The sequence below is a fragment of the Pristiophorus japonicus genome, unplaced genomic scaffold (genome assembly GCF_044704955.1).
Source record: "Pristiophorus japonicus isolate sPriJap1 unplaced genomic scaffold, sPriJap1.hap1 HAP1_SCAFFOLD_1317, whole genome shotgun sequence".
NCBI classification, from domain to species: domain Eukaryota; kingdom Metazoa; phylum Chordata; class Chondrichthyes; family Pristiophoridae; genus Pristiophorus; species Pristiophorus japonicus.
The window spans coordinates 55,821-76,792 of NW_027250985.1; the positions used below are offsets into that span (position 1 = coordinate 55,821).

The following is a 20,972-nucleotide window of genomic DNA, read 5'->3' on the forward strand; positions in this document are numbered from 1 at the left end:
GGATGGGAGAGGAGGGGCGGGAGGGTGACGGGTGGGGGTAGGACGGGGGAGGGGGGAGTGAAGGACGGGAGGGTGATTGGGGGGGGGTAGGATGGGGGGAGAGGGAGTGAGGGTGACGGGGGGAGGGGGTGTGACAGTGGGTAGCGAGGGCGGGTGCAGCATTGGGGGATGTGCAGTACGTTGGCCCCTGGGCTTGCTCTCGGTGACTGTCTCGCCCTCTCTCTCTGTGGTGCAGCAAGTCGATCTTCCAGCACTTGGCAAAATTCAAGACAGCAGTCCTGACGAAACTCCGACATTTCTTCAGCAACCTCGAGCAGCGTCTGCGGGGGGTCGAAGGGGTCATGCAGCCCGTGGATTACATCCGGCAGCAGCAGCTCCCTGCCGTGGAGGCAAAGGTCAGTGATGGCAACACGGCCGCTGCAGTGGGCTCAGTCCCCGCGCCCCCCTCCCTTAAACCCACCCCCCCGACATCCACCCTACCCCCCGTCACTCCCCCCCCCCCCCCCCCATTAACCCCCTCCCAGTCACTCCCCCGTCACCCCTCCCCTCTCCCCGTCACCCCTCCCCGTCACCCCTCCCCTCTCCCCGTCACCCCTCCCCTCCCCCCGTCACCCCTCCCCTCCCCCCGTCACCCCTCCCCTCCCCTCCCCCGTCACCCCTCCCCTCTCCCCGTCACCCCTCCCCGTCACCCCTCCCCTCTCCCCGTCACCCCTCCCCTCCCCCCGTCACCCCTCCCCTCCCCCCGTCACCCCTCCCCTCCCCCCGTCACCCCTCCCCTCCCCTCCCCCGTCACCCCTCCCCTCCCCCCGTCACACCTCCCCTCCCCCCGTCACCCCTCCCCTCCCCTCCCCCGTCACCCCTCCCCTTCCCCCGTCACCCCTCCCCTTCCCCCGTCACCCCTCCCCTCCCCCCGTCACCCCTCCCCTCCCCCCGTCACCCCTCCCCTCCCCCCGTCACCCCTCCCCTCTCCCCGTCACCCCTCCCCTCCCCTCCCCCGTCACCCCTCCCCTCTCCCCGTCACCCCTCCCCTCCCCCCGTCACCCCTCCCCTCTCCCCGTCACCCCTCCCCTCTCCCCGTCACCCCTCCCCTCTCCCCGTCACCCCTCCCCTCTCCCCGTCACCCCTCCCCTCCCCCCCGTCACCCCTCCCCTCCCCCCCGTCACCCCTCCCCTCCCCTCCCCTCCCCTCCCCCCGTCACCCCTCCCCTCCCACCGTCACCCCTCCCCTCCCCCCGTCACCCCTCCCCTCCCCCCGTCACCCCTCCCCTCCCCCGTCACCCCTCCCCTCCCCTCCCCCCGTCACCCCTCCCCTCCCCTCCCCCGTCACCCCTCCCCCGTCACCCCTCCCCTCCCCTCCCCCCATCAACCCCCCCTCCCCACGTCACCCCCCCCTTCCACGTCACCCTCTCCCTCCCCCCATCGGCTCGCACCGTCGCCTCGCCCCGACACCCCCCCGACCCATATCCCCCAACCTATTCATAATACCAATCTTTAGCAAACTCCCTTTCTTTTCTCCTTTAATTAACTATTTGCCGAGATCAAAAGCAAACTCTGAAACTAATGCGAATGCTGTGCTGCCTCAAGCAGAATGGCCGCCCGCAGAGCAGTGAGGTGTTTGTTTGGAGAAGCGAATTCGGGCCTATTTCTGAGACTTACACCCCTTCTAACCCTGTCGGCCCTGGATACTACTTCTTGGGATTGTTGGGATAACTAAATTCTCTCTCTGTGCCTCTCCCTCTCTCACGTAGCTGGACAACTTTATCCTGATGCTGGTAGAGGACATCATTGCGCGGCAGCGAAGCATCTCCAGAATATTGAACCCTACTGTCCAGCACGAGATGACGCCTGCCTACGAAGGTAAGCAATCACTCGCCACTCTCCACCTCCTCAATCAGCACCACAGATAAAACACCCCACTGTAGATTGGCCCGACCCCTCCAACCCAGTCAGCAACCACACACAACTGTCTCCTAAAATGGCACTGCGTTTTGCTAAACTAATGTGTGCCAGCTGTGGCTCAGTGGGTAGCACCCTCACCTCAGTCAGAAGATTGTGGGTTCACATCCTAGTCCAGAGACTTGACCACATAATCCAGGCCAACACTCCCAGTGCCATACTGAGGGAGTACCGTACTGTCAGAGGGGCAGTACTGAGGGAATGCGGCACTGTCGGAGAGGCCGTACTGAGGGAGTGCTGCACTGTCGGAGGGGCAGTACTGAGGGAGCGCCGCACTGTCGGAGGGGCAGTACTGAGGGAGAGCCGCACTGTCGGAGGGGCAGTACTGAGGGAGTGCCGCACTGTCGGAGGGGCAGTACTGAGGGAGCGCCGCACTGTCGGAGGGGCAGTACTGAGGGAGAGCCGCACTGTCGGAGGGGCAGTACTGAGGGAGTGCCGCACTGTCGGAGGGGCAGTACTGAGGGAGAGCCGCACTGTCGGAGGGGCAGTACTGAGGGAGTGCCGCACTGTTGGACAGGCAGTACTGAGGGAGTGTTGCACTGTCGGACAGACAGTACTGAGGGATTGCTGCACTGTCGGAGGGGCAGTACTGAGGGAGAGCCGCACTGTCGGAGGGGCAGTACTGAGGAGTGCTGCACTGTTGGAGGGGCAGTACTGAGGGAGTGCTGCACTGTCGGAGGGGCAGTACTGAGGGAGTGCTGCACTGTCGGACAGGCAGTACTGAGGGAGTGCCGCACTGTCGGAGGGGCAGTACTGAGGGAGTGCCGCACTGTCGGAGGGGCAGTACTGAGGGAGAGCCGCACTGTCGGAGGGGCAGTACTGAGGGAGTGCCGCACTGTTGGACAGGCAGTACTGAGGGAGTGTTGCACTGTCGGACAGGCAGTACTGAGGGATTGCTGCACTGTCGGAGGGGCAGTACTGAGGGAGAGCCGCACTGTCGGAGGGGCAGTACTGAGGGAGTGCTGCACTGTTGGAGGGGCAGTACTGAGGGAGTGCTGCACTTTCGGAGGGGCAGTACTGAGGGAGTGCCGCACTGTCGGAGGGGCAGTACTGAGGGAGTGCTGCACTGTCGGACAGGCAGTACTGAGGGAGTGCTGCACTGTAGGACGGGCAGTACTGAGGGAGTGCTGCACTGTCGGACAGGCAGTACTGAGGGAGTGCTGCACTGTCGGAGGGGCAGTACTGAGGGAGAGCCGCACTGTCGGAGAGACAGTACTGAGGGAGTGCTGCACTGTCGGAGGGGCAGTACTGAGGGAGTGCTGCACTGTCAGAGGGGCCAGCTTTCGGATGAGACGTTAAACCGAGGCCCCGACTGCTCTCTTAGGTGGACATAAAAGATCCCATGGCACTATTTTGAAGAAGAGCAGGGGAATTCTTCCTGGCCAATATTTATCCCTCAGCCAATGTCACTTAAAAAAAAAAAGATGATCTGGTCATTATCACATTGCTGATTGTGGGAGCTTGCTGTGCGCAGATTGGCTGTCGCATTTCCTACATTACAACAGTGTCTACATTTCAAAAGCATTTCATTGGCTGTAAAGTGCTTTGGGATGTCCCACAGCTGTGATGGCGCTATATAAACGCAAATTCGTTTGTTTTTTTTCTTCCTTACAATTAACCGTTTTAACAACCCCTCCCCCAGCTTGTCAGTCGGAGTCCGGATCCGGCTGCTTTGCCCGGATAAAATCTCACATGGAGCAGCACATCCGGACAAAGAGAGACGACATCTTCTCCACCGCCTCCAGGAAGCTCACAGTTCAACTCGACCTCCTACAGGTGAGGGGGTGACGGGGGGGAGGGGGGTGGTGGGGGGGCGCAGAGTCAGTATGACAGGTGGGGGGGCGGAGTCTCTCCGACAGGGGCGGGGCAAGGGGGGAGGAGTCAGCCCAACACGCGAGGGGGGGGAGGAGGAGTGAGTCAGTCTTTTCTGTCATAAACCTAACCTTTAAACCCTCCCTTCCCCCCCCCCCCCCCCCACCGATATTCAAGTCAATGACTTTTACCAACTAGCTGTTACCTGGTATCGGGCCCAATTGTCCCTCTGCTCCTGTAGGGGTCCACGAGATATGTTTGCTTTTAAACAGTGTCGTGTTTTTTGGTCGATCCAGAAATTATTCGCAAGTCCTCAGCAGTTCACTAAAGTCGCTGGAGAAATATCACCAACGATGCCTCCGCACGAACCTACAAATCCCCTGGGAGGAGCGACGCACCAACATTAGTGTCCTCGACCAGGCCAACATCCCCAGCATTGATGCACTGACCACACGCGATCAGCTCCGCTGGGCAGGCCACATAGTTCGCATGCCAGACACGAGACTCCCAAAGCAAGCGCTCTACTCTGAACTCCTTCGCGGCAAACGAGCCAAAGGTGGGCAGTGGAAACGTTACAAGGACACACTCAAAGCCTCCCTGATAAAGTGTAACATCCCCACTGACACCTGGGAGTCCCTGGCCAAAGACTGCCCTAAGTGGAGGAAGAGCATCCGGGAGGGCGCTGAGCACCTCGAGTCTCATCGCCGAGAGCGTGCAGAAACCAAGCGCAGGCAGCGGAAGGAGCGTGCGGCAAACCAGTCCCACCCTCCCCTTCCCTCAACCACTATCTGCCCCACCCGTGACAGAGACTGTGGTTCTCGTATTGGACTGTTCAGCCACCTAAGAACTCATGTTAAGAGTGGAAGCAAGTCTTCCTCGATTCCGAGGGACCGCCTATGATGATGACTAAAGGGATTGTGGTGAACACTGCCACTGTGTGGTGGGCGGAGATAGTACAAGATCATGTTGAACTAACTTTCGTCTGTCCTTTTCTGTCCCGGTTCAAGCAAGAAATCCACTCTCGTCTGAAACAGGTTCTCAATGAAATCTGCAGCGATCTGAAGGTGCAGTTCGAGCCCATCTTGAAACCACTAGAGATAATCGATGAAATAATCCCCAGTAAGTTTGGTTCTTCCTGTATATTGGGTGACAACTTGCATAGAATTTAGAATCTCAATATCATATAAGTTTACAGCACGGAAGGAGGCCATTTCGGCCCATCGTGTCTGTGCCGGCCGACCAAGAGCTATCCAGCCTAATCCCACTTTCCAGCTCTAGGTCCGTAGCCCTGTAGGTTACGGCTCTTCAGGTGCACATCCAAGTATCTTTTAAATGTGGTGAGGGTTTCTGCCTCTACCACCCTTTCAGGCAGCGAGCTCCAGACCCCCACCACCCTCTGGATGTAGAAATTTCCCCTCATATCTCCCCTAGACCTCCCCCCAATTACTTTAAATCTATGCCCCCTGCCAAGGGAAACAGGTCTGTCCTATCCACTCTATCCAGGCCCCTCATAATTTTATACACCTCAATCAGGTCTCCCCTCAACCTCCTCTGTTCCAAAGAAAACTAACCCAGCCTAGCCAAAATTCTCCAGTCCAGGCATCCTCGTAAATCTCCTCTGCACCCTTTCTAATGCAATCACATCTTTCCTGTAATGCGGTGACCAAAACTGCACACAGTATTCCAGCTGTGGCCTAACTAGTGTTTTGTACAGTTCAAGCATAACCTCCTTGCTCTTGTATTCCATGCCTCGACTAATAAAGGCAAGTATTCCATATGGCTTCTTACCCTATCTACCTGGCCTGCTACCTTCAGGGATCTGTGGTCCTGCACTCCAAGGTCCCTTTGTTCCTCTACACTTTTCAGTGTCCTACCATTTAATGTGTATTCTCTTGCCTTGTTAGACCTTGGAGCAGAGAAGCAGGCCATTCGGTCCCTTCCGTGCCGGTGTTTATGCTCCACACGAGCCTCTTCCCACTTCACTCCATCTCAGCCCATCAACATATCCTTCTATTCCTTTCTCCCTCATGTACTTATCTAACAAATGCGTCTATACTATTTGCTACATTCTCACCACATTCAGATATTTTTCCTGAATTCCCCATTGCATTTATTAGTGTCTATCTTGTATTGATGGCCCCTAGTTCTGGTCTCCCCCTACAAGTGTGAAAACCTTCTCTACAACTACCCTATCAAAACCTTTCATAATCAGGTCACCCCTCAGCCTTAGAAACATAGAAAATAGGTGCAGGAGTAGGCCATTCGGCCCTTCGAGCCTGCACCACCATTCAATAAGATCATGGCTGATCATTCCCTCAGTACCCCTTTCCTGCTTTCTCTCCATACCCCTTGATCCCTTTAGCCATAAGGGCCATATCTAACTCCCTCTTGAATATATCCAATGAATTGGCATCAACAACTCTCTGCGGCAGGGAATTCCACAGGTTAACAACTCTGAGTGAAGAAGTTTCTCCTCATCTCAGTCCTAAATGGCCTGCCGCTTATCCTAAGACTGTGTCCCCTGATTCTGGACTGCCCCAACATCGGAAACATTCTACCCGCATCTAACCTGTCCCGTCCCGTCAGAATCTTATATGTTTCTATGAGATCCCCTCTCATCCTTCTAAACTCCATTGTATAAAGGCCCAGTTGATCCAGTCTCTCCTCATATGTCAGTCCAGCCAATCAGTCTGGTGAACCTTCGCTGCACTCCCTCAATAGCAAGAACGTCCTTCCTCAGATTAGGAGACCAAAACTGCACACAATATTCCAGGTGAGGCCTCACCAAGGCCCTGTAGAACTACAGTAAGACCTCCCTACTCCTATACTCAAATCCCCTAGGTATGAAGGCCAACATACCATTTGTCTTCTTCACCACCTGCTGTACCTGCATGCCAACTTTCAATGACTGATGTACCATGACAGCCAGGTCTCGTTGCACCTCCCCTTTTCCTAATCTGCCGCCATTCAGATAATATTCTGTCTTCGTGTTTTTGCCCCCAAAGTGGATAACCTCACATTTATCCACATTATATTGCATCTGCCATGCATTTGCCCACTCATCTAACCTGTCCAAGTCACCCTGCAGCCTCTTAGCATCCTTCTCACAGTTCACACACCGCCACCCAGTTTAGTGTCATCTGCAAACTTGGAGATATTACACTCAATTCATCCAAATCATTTGATGTATATTGTAAAGAGCTGGGGTCCCAGCACTGAGCCCTGCGGCACTCCACTAGTCACTGCCTGCCATTCTGAAAAGGACCCGTTTATCCCGACTCTCTGCTTCCTGTCTGCCAACCAGTTCTCTATCCACGTCAGTATATTACCCCCAATACCACGTGCTTTGATTTTGACACCAATCTCTTGTGTGGGACCTTGTCAAAAGCCTTTTGAAAGTCCAAAAACACCACATCCACTGGTTCTCCCTTGTCCACTCTACTAGTTACATCCTCAAAAAATTCCAGAAGGTTTGTCAAGCATGATTTCCCCTTCATAAATCCATGCTGACTTGGACCGATCCTGTCACTGCTTTCCAAATGCGCTGCTATTTCATCCTTAATAATTGATTCCAACATTTTCCCCACCACTGATGTCAGGCTAACCGGTCTATAATTACCCGCTTTCTCTCTCCCTCCCTTTTTAAAAAGTGGTGTTACATTAGCTACCCTCCAGTCCATAGGAACTGATCCAGAGTCGATAGACTGTTGGAAAATGATCACCAATGCATCCACTATTTCTAGGGCCACTTCCTTAAGTACTCTGGGATGCAGACTATCAGGCCCGGGGATTTATCGGCCTTCAATCCCATCAATTTCCCTAATACACTTTCCTGCCTAATAAGGATATCCTTCAGTTCTTCCTTCTCACTAGACCCTCGGTCCCCTCGTACTTCCGGAAGGTTATTTGTGTCTTCCTTTGTGAACACAGAACCAAAGTATTTGTTCAAGTGGTCTGCCATTTCTTTGATCCCCATTATAAATTCACCTGAATCCGACTGCAAGGGACCTACGTTTATCTTCACTAATCTTTTTTTCTCTTCACATATCTATAGAAGCTTTTTCAGTCAGTTTTTATGTTCCCTGCAAGCTTCTTCTCGTTCTCTATTTTCCCCCTCCTAATTAAACTCTTTGTGTCCTCCTCTGCTGAATTCTAAATTTCTCCCAGTCCTCAGGTTTGCTGCTTTTTCTGGCCAATTTATATGCCTCTTCCTTGGATTTAACACTATCCTTAATTTCCCTTGTTAGCCACGATTGAGCCACCTTCCCTGTTTTATTTTTACTCCAGACAGGGATGTACAATTGCTGAAGTTCATCCATGTGATCTTTAAATGTTTGCCATTGCCTATCCACCGTCAACCCTTTAAGTATCATTTGCCAGTCAATCCTAGCCAATTCACGCCTCAAACCATCGAAGTTACCTTTCCTTAAGTTCAGGACCCTAGTTTCTGAATTAACTGTGTCACTCTCCATCTTAATAAAGAATTCTACCATGTTATGGTCACTCTTCCCCAAGGGGCCTCACACAACAAGATTGCTAATTAGTCCTTTCTCATTGCACATCACCCAATCTAGGATGGCTAGCTCCCTAGTTGGTTCCTCGATATATTGGTCGAGAAAACCATCCCTAATACATTCCAGGAAATCCTCCTCCACCGCATTGCTACCAGTTTGGTTAGCCCAGTCAATATGTAGATTAAAGTCGCCCATGATAACTGCTGAACCTTTATTGCACACATCCCTAATTTCTTGTGTGATGCTGTCCCCAATCTTACTACTACTGTTTGGTGGTCTGTACATAACTCCCACTAGCGTTTTCTGCCCCTTGGTATTCTGTAGCTCCACCCATACCGATTCCATATCATCCAGGCTAATGTCCTTCCTTAATATTGCATTAATTTCCTCTTTAACCAGCAATGCCACCCCGCCTCCTTTTCCTTTCTGTCTATCCTTCCTAAATGTTGAATACCCCTGGATGTTGAGTTCCCAGCCTTGGTCACCCTGGAGCCATGTCTCCGTGATGGCAATTACATCATATCCGTTAACTGCTATCTGCGCAGTTAATTTGTCCACCTTATTCCGAATACTCCTCGCATTGAGGCACAGAGCCTTCAGGCTTGTCTTTCTAACACACTTTGCCCCTTTAGAATTTTGCTGTAATGTGGCCCTTTTTGCTTTGGGTTTCTCTGCCCTCCACTTTTACTTTTCTTCTTTCTATCTTTTGCTTCTGCCCCCATTCTACTTCCTCTGTCTCCCTGCATAGGTTCCCATCCCCCTGCCTTCTCTTTTCTAGAGAAAGGAGACCCAGCCAGTTCAGTCTTTCCTGATAGCTACAACCTCTCAGTTCTGGTATCATCCTTGTAAATCTTTTTTGCACCCTCTCCAGTGCCTCGATATCATTTTTAAAATATGGAGACCAGAACTGTTCACAATGATCCGTGTGGTCTCACCAAGGTGCAAAAGTTTAACATAACTACTCTGCTTTTCAATTCTATCCCTCTAGAAATGATCCCCTGTACATCAATTGCTTTTTTATGGCCTTGTTAACTTAGGTCGCTACTTTTAGTGATCTGTGTATCTGTGCCCCCAAATCCCTCTACTCCTCTACCCCATTTAGACATTTACTCTTCCGACCAAAATACAACACCTCCCGCTTATCTACATTGAAATTAATTTGCCAATTACATGCTATTCAAGTTTATTAATGTCGTCTGTATTTTCTGTCAGTTCTCCTCCATTAACGACACCCCTCCAATTTGGTGTCAACTGCAAATTTTCAAATTGTACATCTGTAAATGGTCAACAGCAGTGGTCCCTGCACTGATCCTTGTGGAACACCACCACCCACCATTTGCCAGTCTGAGTAACCACCGTTAACCCCTTACTCTGTTTTGTAGCCAGCTTTCTACCCATTCTGCTACTTGTCAGAACATGCCGATTTAGGGGACCTTAGTCATGAGGACCTTTCTGTTAGATCTTCAAAGTTGTTCAAGCAGAACCTTCCCTTTTGAAATCAATGCTGACTATTCTTAATTATTTTTTCAGTTTCTGGATGTTACATCTTTGAATAAGGCTTTTGACAAGGTCCCACACAAAAGATTGGTATGCAAAATCAAAGCACATGGTATTGGGGGTAATATACTGACGTGGATAGAAAACTGGTTGGCAGACAGGAAGCAGAGAGTCGGGATAAATGGGTCCTTTTCAGAATGGCAGGCAGTGACTAGTGGAGTGCCGCAGGGCTCAGTGCTGGGACCCCAGCTATTTACAATATACATCAATGATTTGGATGAAGGAATTGAGTGTAATATCTCCAAGTTTGCAGCTGACACTAAACTGGGTGGCAGTGTGAACTGTGAGGGGATGCTAGGAGGCTGTAGGGTGACTTGGACAGGTTAGGTGAGTGGGCAAATACATGGCAGATGCAGTATAATGTGGATAAATGTGAGGTTATCCACTTTGGGGGCAAAAATGCGAAGACAGAATATTATCTGAATGGCGACAGATTAGGAAAAGCAGAGGTGCAACGAGACTTGGGTGTCATGGTTCATCAGTCATTGAAAGTGGGCATGCAGGTACAGCAGGCGGTGAAGAAGGCAAATGGTATGTTGGCCTTCATAGCTAGGGGATTTGAGTATAGGAGCAGGGAGGTCTTACTGCAGTTGTACAGGGCCTTGGTGAGGCCACACCTGGAATATCGTGTGCAGTTTTGATCCCCTAATCTGAGGAAGGACATTCTTGCTATTGAGGGAGTGCAGCGAAGGTTCACCAGACTGATTCCCGGGATGGCAGGACTGACAAATGAGGAGAGATTGGATCAACTGGGCCTTTATACATTGGAGTTTAGAAGGATGAGCGGGGATCTCATAGAAACTTATAAGATTCTGACGGGATTGGACAGGTTAGATGCGGGTAGAATGTTTCCGATGTTGGAGAAGTCCAGAACCAGGGGACACAGTCTTAGGATAAGGGGCAGGCCATTTAGGACTGAGATGAGGAGAAACTTCTTCACTCAGAGAGTTGTTAACCTGTGGAATTCCCTACCGCAGAGAGTTATTGATGCCAGTTCATTGGATATATTCAAGAGGGAGTTAGAAATGGCCCTTACAGCTAAGGGGATCAAGGGGTATGGAGAGAAAGCAGGAAAGGGGTACTGAGGTGAATGATCAGCCATGATCTTATTGAATGGCCTACTCCTGCACCTATTTTCTATGTTTCTATGATTTCATTATCTTTCCTACCACCAACGTTAAGCCAATTGGTCTATAGTTCCCTGGACTTGTTCTATCTCCCTTTTTTAAATATAGAAATTGCGTTATCTGTCCGCCAGTCCTCTGGCACTATTCCCTTTCCAATGAATTTATATATGTGTGTGTGTAATAATGCCTCTGCTATCTCTTCCCTAACTGCTTTTAATATGTACTGATACAATCCATCTTAACTGGAGGTTTCATCCACTGAGTTTGGTTAGTGTATCAACTATCTCCCACTTTCTATCTTTTTTGATCTCTTCTAATGTCATGTCCACCATTTTAGTCTCCCTGGTAAACACCGAGGCAAAGTAACTATTTAACAAATTAACCCATCATTTGCAATCTGCCTGTCCTCTGCCACAGCCTCTTCAATCTGCTTTAGTTTTGCTAACAAGTCTGTTATGTGGTACTTTTATCAAACGCCTTTTTAAAGCCCAGATGCACAACATCGACTGCACTGCCCTCATCAACCTTCTCCACCACTTCATCACAGAACTCGATCAAGTCAGTCAAACATGATTTGCCTTTAAGAAATCCGTGCTGATTTTCATATATTAACCCATATTTTTCCACGTGCCAATTAATTTTGACCTGGATTATTTCCCGACTGGCCTGTAGTTGCCGTTTTTATCCCTCTCCCCTTTTTTAAACAGGGGTGTGACATTTTCAATCCTCCAGTCCTCTGGCATCATCCCCACATCCAAGGAGGCTTGAAAGATTGTGGCCAGAGCCTCTGCAATTTCCACCCTTACTTCCCTCAGTAACATAGGATGCATCGCCTCCGGACCGGGTGACTTTTCTACTTTCAGGACTGCCAAGCTTTTAAGTATCTCCTATCCACCATCACTACTGCCTCCTCCTTTACTGCTACATTGGCACTATCCTCTTCTCTAGTGAAGACATAGAAACATAGAAAATAGGTGCAGGAGCAGGCCATTCAGCCCTTCTAGCCTGCACCGCCATTCAATGAGTTCATGGCTGAACATGAAACTTAAGTACCCCCTTCCTGCTTTCTCGCCATACCCCTTGATCCCCCGAGTAGTAAGGACTTCATCTAACTCCCTTTTGAATATATTTAGTGAATTGGCCCCAACCACTTTCTGTGGCAGAGAATTCCACAGGTTCACCACTCTCTGGGTGAAGAAGTCTCTCCTCATCTCGGTCCTAAATGGCTTACCCCTTATCCTTAGACTGTGACCCCTGGTTCTGGACTTCCCCAACATTGGGAACATTCTTCCTGCATCTAACCTGTCTAAACCCGTCAGAATTTTAAACGTTTCTATGAGGTCCCCTCTCATTCTTCTGAACTCCAGTGAATACAAGCCCAGTTGATCCAGTCTTTCTTGATAGGTCAGTCCCACCATCCCGGGAATCAGTCTGGTGAATCTTCGCTGCACTCCCTCAATAGCAAGAATGTCTTTCCTCAAGTTAGGAGACCAAAATTGTACACAATACTCCAGGTGTGGCCTCACCAAGGCCCTGTACAACTGTAGCAACACCTCCCTGCCCCTGTACTCAAATCCCCTTGCTATGAAGGCCAACATGCCATTTGCTTTCTTAACCGCCTGCTGTACCTGCATGCCAACCTTCAATGACACCCAGGTCTCGTTGCACCTTCCCTTTTCCTAATCTGTCACCATTCAGATAATAGTCTGTCTCTCTGTTTTTACCACCAAAGTGGATAACCTCACATTTATTCACATTATACTTCATCTGCCATGCATTTGCCCACTCACCTAACCTATCCAAGTCACTCTGCAGCCTCATAGCATCCTCCTCGCAGCTCACACTGCCACCCAACTTAGTGTCATCCGCAAATTTGGAGATACTACATTTAATCCCCTCGTCTAAATCATTAATGTACAATGTAAACAGCTGGGGCCCCAGCACAGAACCTTGCGGTACCCCACTAGTCACTGCCTGCCATTCTGAAAAGTACCCATTTACTCCTACTCTTTGCTTCCTGTCTGACAACCAGTTCTCAATCCACGTCAGCACATTACCCCCAATCCCATGTGCTTTAACTTTGCACATTAATCTCTTGTGTGGGACCTTGTCGAAAGCCTTCTGAAAGTCCAAATATACCACATCAACTGGTTCTCCTTTGTCCACTTTACTGGAAACATCCTCAAAAAATTCCAGAAGATTTGTCAAGCATGATTTCCCCTTCACAAATCCATGCTGACTTGGACCTATCATGTCACCATTTTCCAAATGCGCTGCTATGACATCCTTAATAATTGATTCCATCATTTTACCCACTACTGAGGTCAGGCTGACCGGTCTATAATTTCCTGTTTTCTCTCTCCCTCCTTTTTTAAAAAGTGGGGTTACATTGGCTACCCTCCACTGGATAGGAACTGATCCAGAGTCAATGGAATGTTGGAAAATGACTGTCAATGCATCCGCTATTTCCAAGGCCACCTCCTTAAGTACTCTGGGATGCAGTCCATCAGGCCCTGGGGATTTATCGGCCTTCAATCCCATCAATTTCCCCAACACAATTTCCCGACTAATAAGGATTTCCCTCAGTTCCTCCTCCCTACTAGACCCTCTGACCCCTTTTATATCCGGAAGGTTGTTTGTGTCCTCCTTCGTGAATACTGAACCAAAGTACTTGTTCAATTGGTCTGCCATTTCTTTGTTCCCCGTTATGACTTCCCCTGATTCTGACTGCAGGGGACCTACGTTTGTCTTTACTAACCTTTTTCTCTTTACATACCTATAGAAACTAGAAACTTTTGCAATTCGCCTTAATTTTCCCTGCAAGCTTCTTCTCGTACTCCATTTTCCCTGCCCTAATCAAACCCTTTGTCCTCCTCTGCTGAGTTCTAAATTACTCCCAGTCCCCAGGTTCGCTGCTATTTCTGGCCAATTTGTATGCCACTTCCTTGGCTTTAATATTATCCCTGATTTCCCTAGATAGCCACGGTTGAGCCACCTTCCCTTTTTTATTTTTACGCCAGACAAGAATGTACAATTGTTGTAGTTAATCCATGCGGTCTCTAAATGTCTGCCATTGCCCATCCACAGTCAACCCCTTCAGTATCATTCGCCAATCTATCCTAGCCAATTCACGCCTCATACCTTCAAAGTTACCCTTCTTTAAGACAGATGCAAAGTACTCATTTAGTACCCCCGCCATGCCTTCTGCCTCCGCAGGAAGATCTTTTTGGTCTCTAATCGGTCCCTCCCTTCCTTTGACTACCCTTTGTGTTTATAAAAGACTTTTGGGTTACCTGCTGATCTGTTCTCTCTCACTCTCTTTTCCCTTTTTCAGTTCCCTCTGTACTTTTTATATTCAGCCTGGTTCTCCGCTGAATTATGAACTGTATAATTGTCATAGGCCTTGTTTTTCTGTCTCGTTTTAATCTCTATATCTTTAGTCATCCTGGGAGCTCTAGCTTTGAATGCCTTTCCTTTCCCCTCGTGAGAATGTGTCTATTCTGTACCTGAACTATCTCCACTTTGAAGGCCTCCTATTGCTCACTTACTGTTTTATCTGCCAATCTATCATTCCAATCATCATGGGCCAGATCCCTCTTCAACTCACTGAAATTAACCCTCCCCCAGTTGAATATTTTCACATTTGATTTTTTGTTGGCCTTTTCCCTAAATAGAAAAGCGAAATATTATTTAAATAGAGAGAGACTACAGAATGCTGCAGTACAGAGGGACCTGGGGGTCCTTGTACATGAAACACAAACAGTATGCAGGTACAGCAAGTGATCAGGAAGGCCAATGGAATGTTGGCCTTTATTGCAAGGGGGATAGAGTATAAAAGCAGAGAAGTCCTGCTACAACTGTACAGGGTATTGGTGAGACCACACCTGGAGTACTGCATACAGTTTTGGTCTCCTTATTGAAGGAGCGCTATACTTGCATTGGAGGCTGTTCAGAGAAGGTTCACTAGGTTGATTCCTGGGATGAAGGGGTTGTCTTATGAGGAAAGGTTCAGCAGGTTGGGCCTGTACCCATTGGAGTTTAGAAGAATGAGAGGTGATCTTATAGGATTCTGACGGTCGATGCAGAGAGGATGTTTCCCCTCGTGGGGGAATCTAGAACTAGGGGGTATAATTTCAGAATAAGGGGTCGCCCATTTAAGACGGAGATGAGGAGGAATTTCTTCTCTGAGGGTCGTGAATCTTTGGAATTCTCTCCCCGGAGGCTGGGCCATTGAATGTATTTAAGGCGGAGATAGACAGATTCTTGAACTATAGGCGAGTCGAGGGTTATGGGGAGTGGGCAGGGAAGTGGAGCTGAGTCCATGATCAGTTCAGCCATGATCTTATTGAATGGTGGAGCAGGCTCGAGGGGCCGTATGACCTACTGTTCCTATTTCTATGTTTGTATGTTCTTATTCTGAACCTAATATTGTGATCACTGTTTCTCAAAAGCTCCTCCACTGACACAGGCTCCACTTGCCCCAGTGTTAGATCCAGCATTGCTTCCTTCCTCATTGGGCTAGAAATATACAAGTATATAAATGCAGGTTCTTTGGCTTTTTCTCATTCCCACCGGCTCTAAACGTTTTAAGCGACACTTTCTTCATTCTGGGTAATGATTGTCTGTTTCCACTTCCTCCCCCCTTCTCAGAACTGGTGAGCGTCTGTGGGAGGATGAGTGCGGTGTGTCGGAGATCCTGCATCGACTTCACCCTGCCCAAGATCGAGGAGAGTGAAGCGGAGCCGGAGTCGGCCACGACCTTCGGGGAGCCGGTGGGACAAGGGACCCCGCCGTTCCAGGAGCTGGGAAGATTCCTCGGAAAAGTCAAGATCATAAAAATGGGCCGACTGGAAGTGTTACCGACCCAACCTGTCGAGGTGCGTTCCGCTCTTTCTCCATCGCTCGCTCTCTTCCTCACCTGGGCCCCTGGAACCTCTACCTCAACCCCTCCGTCTCTCCCTGACCCTCTCCGCCTCTCCCTCAACCCCTCTCCCTCAACCCCTCCGCCACTCCCTCGACCCCTCCGCCACTCCCTCCACCCCTCCGCCACTCCCTCCACCCCTCCGCCTCTCCCTCAACCCCTCCGCCTCTCCCTCGACCCCTCCGCCTCTCCCTCCACCCCTCCGCCTCTCCCTCAACCCCTCCGCCTCTCCCTCGACCCCTCCGCCACTCCCTCCACCCCTCCGCCACTCCCTCCACCCCTCCGCCTCTCCCTCGACCCCTCCGCCTCTCCCTCGACCCCTCCGCCTCTCCCTCGACCCCTCCGCCTCTCCCTCCACCCCTCCGCCACTCCCTCAACCCATCTCCCTCAACCTGACCCTCTCCGCCTCTCCCTCAACCCATCTCCCTCAACCCCTCCGCCTCTCCCTCGACCCCTCCGCCTCTCCCTCCACCCCTCCGCCTCTCCCTGACCCTCTCCGCCTCTCCATCAACCCCTCTCCCTCGACCCCTCCGCCTCTCCCTCCACCTCTCCGCCTCTCCCTCAACCCCTCTCCCTGACCCCCTCCGCCTCTCCCTCCACCCCTCCGCCTCTCCCTCCACCCCTCCGCCTCTCCCTCCACCCCTCCGCCTCTCCCTCCACCCGTCCGCCTCTCCCTCCACCCGTCCGCCTCTCCCTCCACCCGTCCGCCTCTCCCTCCACCCCTCCGCCTCTCCCTGAACCCCTCCGCCTCTCCCTGGACCCCTCCGCCTCTCCCTGGACCCCTCCGCCTCTCCCTGGACCCCTCCGCCTCTCCCTGGACCCCTCCGCCTCTCCCTGGACCCCTCCGCCTCTCCCTGGACCCCTCTGCCTCTTCACCTTTCCCTAAACTTCTCCACCTCTCCTTCCTCCTTCGAGACGCTCCTTACAACCTACCTCCTTGATCAAACTTTTGCTCACCTGCTCTAAAATCTCCTGAAGTGTGTCGGTGTCAGATTTTGTCGGATAATCGCCTTGGGGCATTCTTGCCGCTCTGTAAATGCAGGCTATTGGTGTTGCCCTAGTGCGGCTCTCTCTGTCACTCATCAGTTGACTGTCCCTCAAGAGGGAGTAGGGTGGGAGAGGACAGTCATAGAATCATAGAAATTTACAGCTCGGAAGGATGCCATTTCGGCCCATTGTGTCCGCGTCGGCCGACAAAGAGCTACCCAGCCTAATCCCACTTTCCAGCTCTTGGTCCGTAGCCCTGCAGGTTACAGCACTTCAGGTGCACATCCAAGTATCTTTTAAATGTGGTGAGGGTTTCTGTCTCTACCACCCTTTCAGGCAGTGAGTTCCCGACCCCCACCGCCCTCTAGGTGAAAGAATTTCCCCTCAAATCCCCTCTAAACCTCCCCCCATTTACTTTAAATCTATACCCCCTGGTAGTTGACCCCTCTGCCAAGGGAAACCGGTCCTTCCTATCCACTCTATACACTTCAATCAGGTCTCCCCTCGGCTTCCTCTGTTCCAAAGAAAACAGACCCAGCATCTCCAATCTTTCCTCATAGCCAAAACTCTCCAGTCCAGGCAACATTCTTGTAAATCTCCTCTGCACCCTTTCCAGTGCAATCACATCTTTCCTGTAATGTGAACAGAACTGCACACTGTACTCCAACTTTGGCCTAACCAGTGTTTTATACAGTTCAAGCATAACCACCTTGCCCTTGTATTCCATGCCTCGACTAATAAAGGCAAGTATTCCATATGGCTTCTTAACCACCTTATCTACTTGGCCTGCTACCTTTAAGGATCTGTGGACCTGCACTCCAAGGTCCCTTTGTTCCTCTACATTTTTTAGTGTCGTACCATTTAATGTGTATTCCCTTGTATTGTTAGCCCTCCCCAAATGCATTATCTCACACTTCGGATTGAATTCCATTTGCCACTGTTCTGACCAGTTGATTGATATCTTCCTGCAGTCTGCAGCTTTCTTCTTCATTATCAACCACACAGCCGATTTTAGTATCATCTGCAAACTTCTTAATCATACCCCCTATATTCAAGTCTAGATCAAAGATGTATGCCACAAAAAGGAAGGGACCCAGTACTGAGCCCTGTGAACTCCAATGGATACAGCCTTCCAGTCGCATAAACATCCATCAACCATTACCCTTTGCTTTCTGCCTCTGAGCCAATTTTGGATCCAACTTGCCACTTTGTCCTGGATCCTATGGGCTTTTACTTTCGTGACCAGTCTGCCATGTGGGACCTTATCAAAAGCCTTGCTAAAATTCATACACACTGCCTTCATCGACCCTCCTGGTTACCTCCTTGAAAAATTCAATCAAGTTAGTCAGACATGACCTTCCCATAACAAATCCATCCTGACTGTCCTTGATTAATCCATGTATTTCCAAATGAAGATTTATCCTGTCCCTCAGGATTTTTTCCAATAATTTTCCCACTACCGAGGTTAGGCTGACTGGCCTGTAATTATCCGGTCTATCCCTTTATCCTTTTTTAAACAAAGGTACCACATTAGCAGTCCACCAGTCCTCTGGCACCACACCTGTAGCCAGAGAGGATTGGAAAATGATGGTCAGAGCCTCTGCTATTTCCTCTTTTGCTTCTCTTAACAGCCTGGGATACATTTCATCCGGGCCTGGGGATTTATCCACTTCCAAAGCTGCTAAGCCCCTTAATATTCCTCTCCATGATTATCTCGTCTAATATTTCACACTCCTCCTCCCTCATTGCAAAGTCTGCATCGCCCCTCTCTTTTGTGAAAACAGGTGTAAAGTATTCAGTAAAAAACTTCTGCCTCCATGCACAGATTTCTTTATGGCCTCTAATAGGCCTCACCCTTTCACTAGTTATCCTCTTAATGTATTGATAAAACATCTTGGGTTTTCCCTGATTTTACTTGCCAACATTATTTCATGCTCTCTCTTTGCTTTCCTGATATATTTTTTAATTGCACCCTGCACTTATACTCCTCTAGAGTCTCTGCAGTGTTGAGGTCTCGGTATCTGTCAGAAGCTTCCCTTTTTTCCATTACCTTACCCTGCATGTCCCTTGATACCCAGGGGGCCCTAGATTTGTTAGCCCCACCTTTCTTCTTTAAGGGACCATACTTGCTCTGTACCCTCAGGATCTCCTCTTTGAATGCCTCCCACTGCTCTGACACTCATTTACCATCATGTAGCCATTTCCACTCCACTTTGGCCAAATCCCATCTCCCCTCAGCAAAATTGGCTTTGCGCCAATTGAGAACTTTTTATTTCCTGGTCCACCTTTGTCCTTTTCCAGACCTACCCTAAATCTGACTGAATTATGATCACTACCACCAAAATGCTCTCCCACTGATACCCCTTCCACCTGCCCCTCTTCATTCCCCCAAAACCAAGGCCAGAACCGCCCCCTCCCTTGTTGGTCTTGATACTTACTGGCTAAAGAAGTTCTCCAGAATGCATTTTAGGAATTCCGCACCCTCTGTACCATTCACACTGTGTTTTTCCCAGATAATATTAGGGTAGTTGAAATCCCCCACTATTACAGTTCTATAGCTTTTACACTTGGCAGCAAAATTTGCCCACGCATTTGTTCTTCTATCTCCCTCTGACTGTTTGGGGGTCTATAGTACACTCCCAGTAGTGTGATCGCCCCTTTTTTGTTCTTCAGTTCTACCCAAATGGCCTCGTTTGACCCCCCTCTAACATATCATCCCTTCTCACAACTGTAATTGTTTCTTTAATCATAGTCATAGAATGATATGGCACAGGAAGCCATTGGGCCCGTTGAGCCCATGCTGGCTCTCTGCAAGAGCACTTCAGCTAGTCCCACTACCCCGGCCTTTCCCCTTAGCCCTTTCAGGTACTTATCCAATTCCCTTTAGAAAGCAGTGATCGAGTCTGCCTCCACCACCCTTTCAGGCAGTGCATTCTGGATTCTAACCACTCGCTGCGTAAAAACATTTGTTCTTATGTCGCCTTTGGTTCTTTTGCCAATCACTTTAAATCTGTGTCCTCTGGTTCTCGACCCTTCTGCCAATGGGAACAATTTCTCTCTATCTACTGTGTAGACCCCTCATGGTTTTGAGCACCTCTATCAAATCTCCTCTCCATTTGTGCAGATTTTTGCGATGGGATTAAATGGGAAGGGGGCTCCCCACCACTGGGTGGGGCCCATTGATCAGGGTCTGTGGGAGGAGCTAGCTGGCCCTCCTGATGCCGCCTGCACTTGGGGTATGGGCACTGCTGACACAGACTCATCACATCGGCCTCCAGCAGCCAGAAGCAGGGGCCCGATGAGCAGAAACCTGCGGTTTGTTATCTAAAGCGGTTGGCGGAAACACAGCCGGAGATTAAAGCCACTCGGTGTCGCTGTCCAAACCTTGACCAGCCCTGGTGGCGGCTGGCTGACCTTGTGACCCTTGGGCAGAGTGACCATTGACCTGTGACCCTTGGGCAGAGTGACCATTGACCTGTGACCCTTGGGCAGAGTGACCATTGACCGTGACCACCATCATCATCATAGGCAGCCCTCGGAATCGAGGAAGACTTGCTTCCACTCTAAAAATGAGTCCTTAGGTGGCTGAACAGTCCAATACGGGAATTACAGTCTCTGTCACAGGTGGGACAGACAGTGGTTGAGGGAAGGGGAGGGTGGGACTGGTTTGCCGCACGCTCTCTCCGCTGCCTGCGCTTGGTTTCTGCATGCTCTCCATTGACCTGATGAGGTTTGCTTTTGGGATCATAATGTCGGTTTTCTTCTTCCATTTCTGCCCTTTAGATCTCATTGAATGATGTGGTCCTTAATTATGAAGGTCAGTGACAGACTTAGAATAAATAAGGTTTCCTGGATTATTGTTAAACCGGGAGAGGGGGAGGGAGCAGAGCCAGAGAGGGGGAGGGAGCGGGTAGGGAGCTGAGGAGGGGGATGAAGTGGGAGAGGGAGGGAGCTGGGAGTGGAGCCAGGAAAGGGGAGGGTGTTTATTTGTGTGCCTTTATGAACTCTAGACCACCATCTCTGGGACCGGTGCCACAGACGGCCCGGCAAGCAGTGGAACACACCGCTCTCCCCAATCTCTGCCGGCTCCCTCTGGGAG

General features: G+C 50.4%; 2 protein-coding genes across 2 annotated transcripts in view; both read left to right on the forward strand.

The window, feature by feature from the left end:
• LOC139242389 (uncharacterized) overlaps positions 1 to 325 on the forward strand; it is a gene marked incomplete at its 5' end in the record, with an annotated part of 55,827 nt that extends 55,502 nt beyond the window's left edge. Inside the window, one exon of the mRNA XM_070870336.1 lies at positions 236 to 325. The remainder of the gene's footprint in view (positions 1 to 235) is intronic.
• LOC139242388 (uncharacterized) lies at positions 236 to 20,690 on the forward strand (the record flags this gene model as incomplete). Its single annotated transcript, XM_070870335.1, has 6 exons — positions 236 to 395; positions 1,748 to 1,856; positions 3,598 to 3,731; positions 4,775 to 4,886; positions 15,616 to 15,842; positions 20,657 to 20,690. Coding segments are annotated over exons 1-6 (670 nt in total), but the record flags the coding sequence as incomplete, so codon positions are not given.
• Between the last annotated feature and the right edge of the window lie 282 nt (positions 20,691 to 20,972).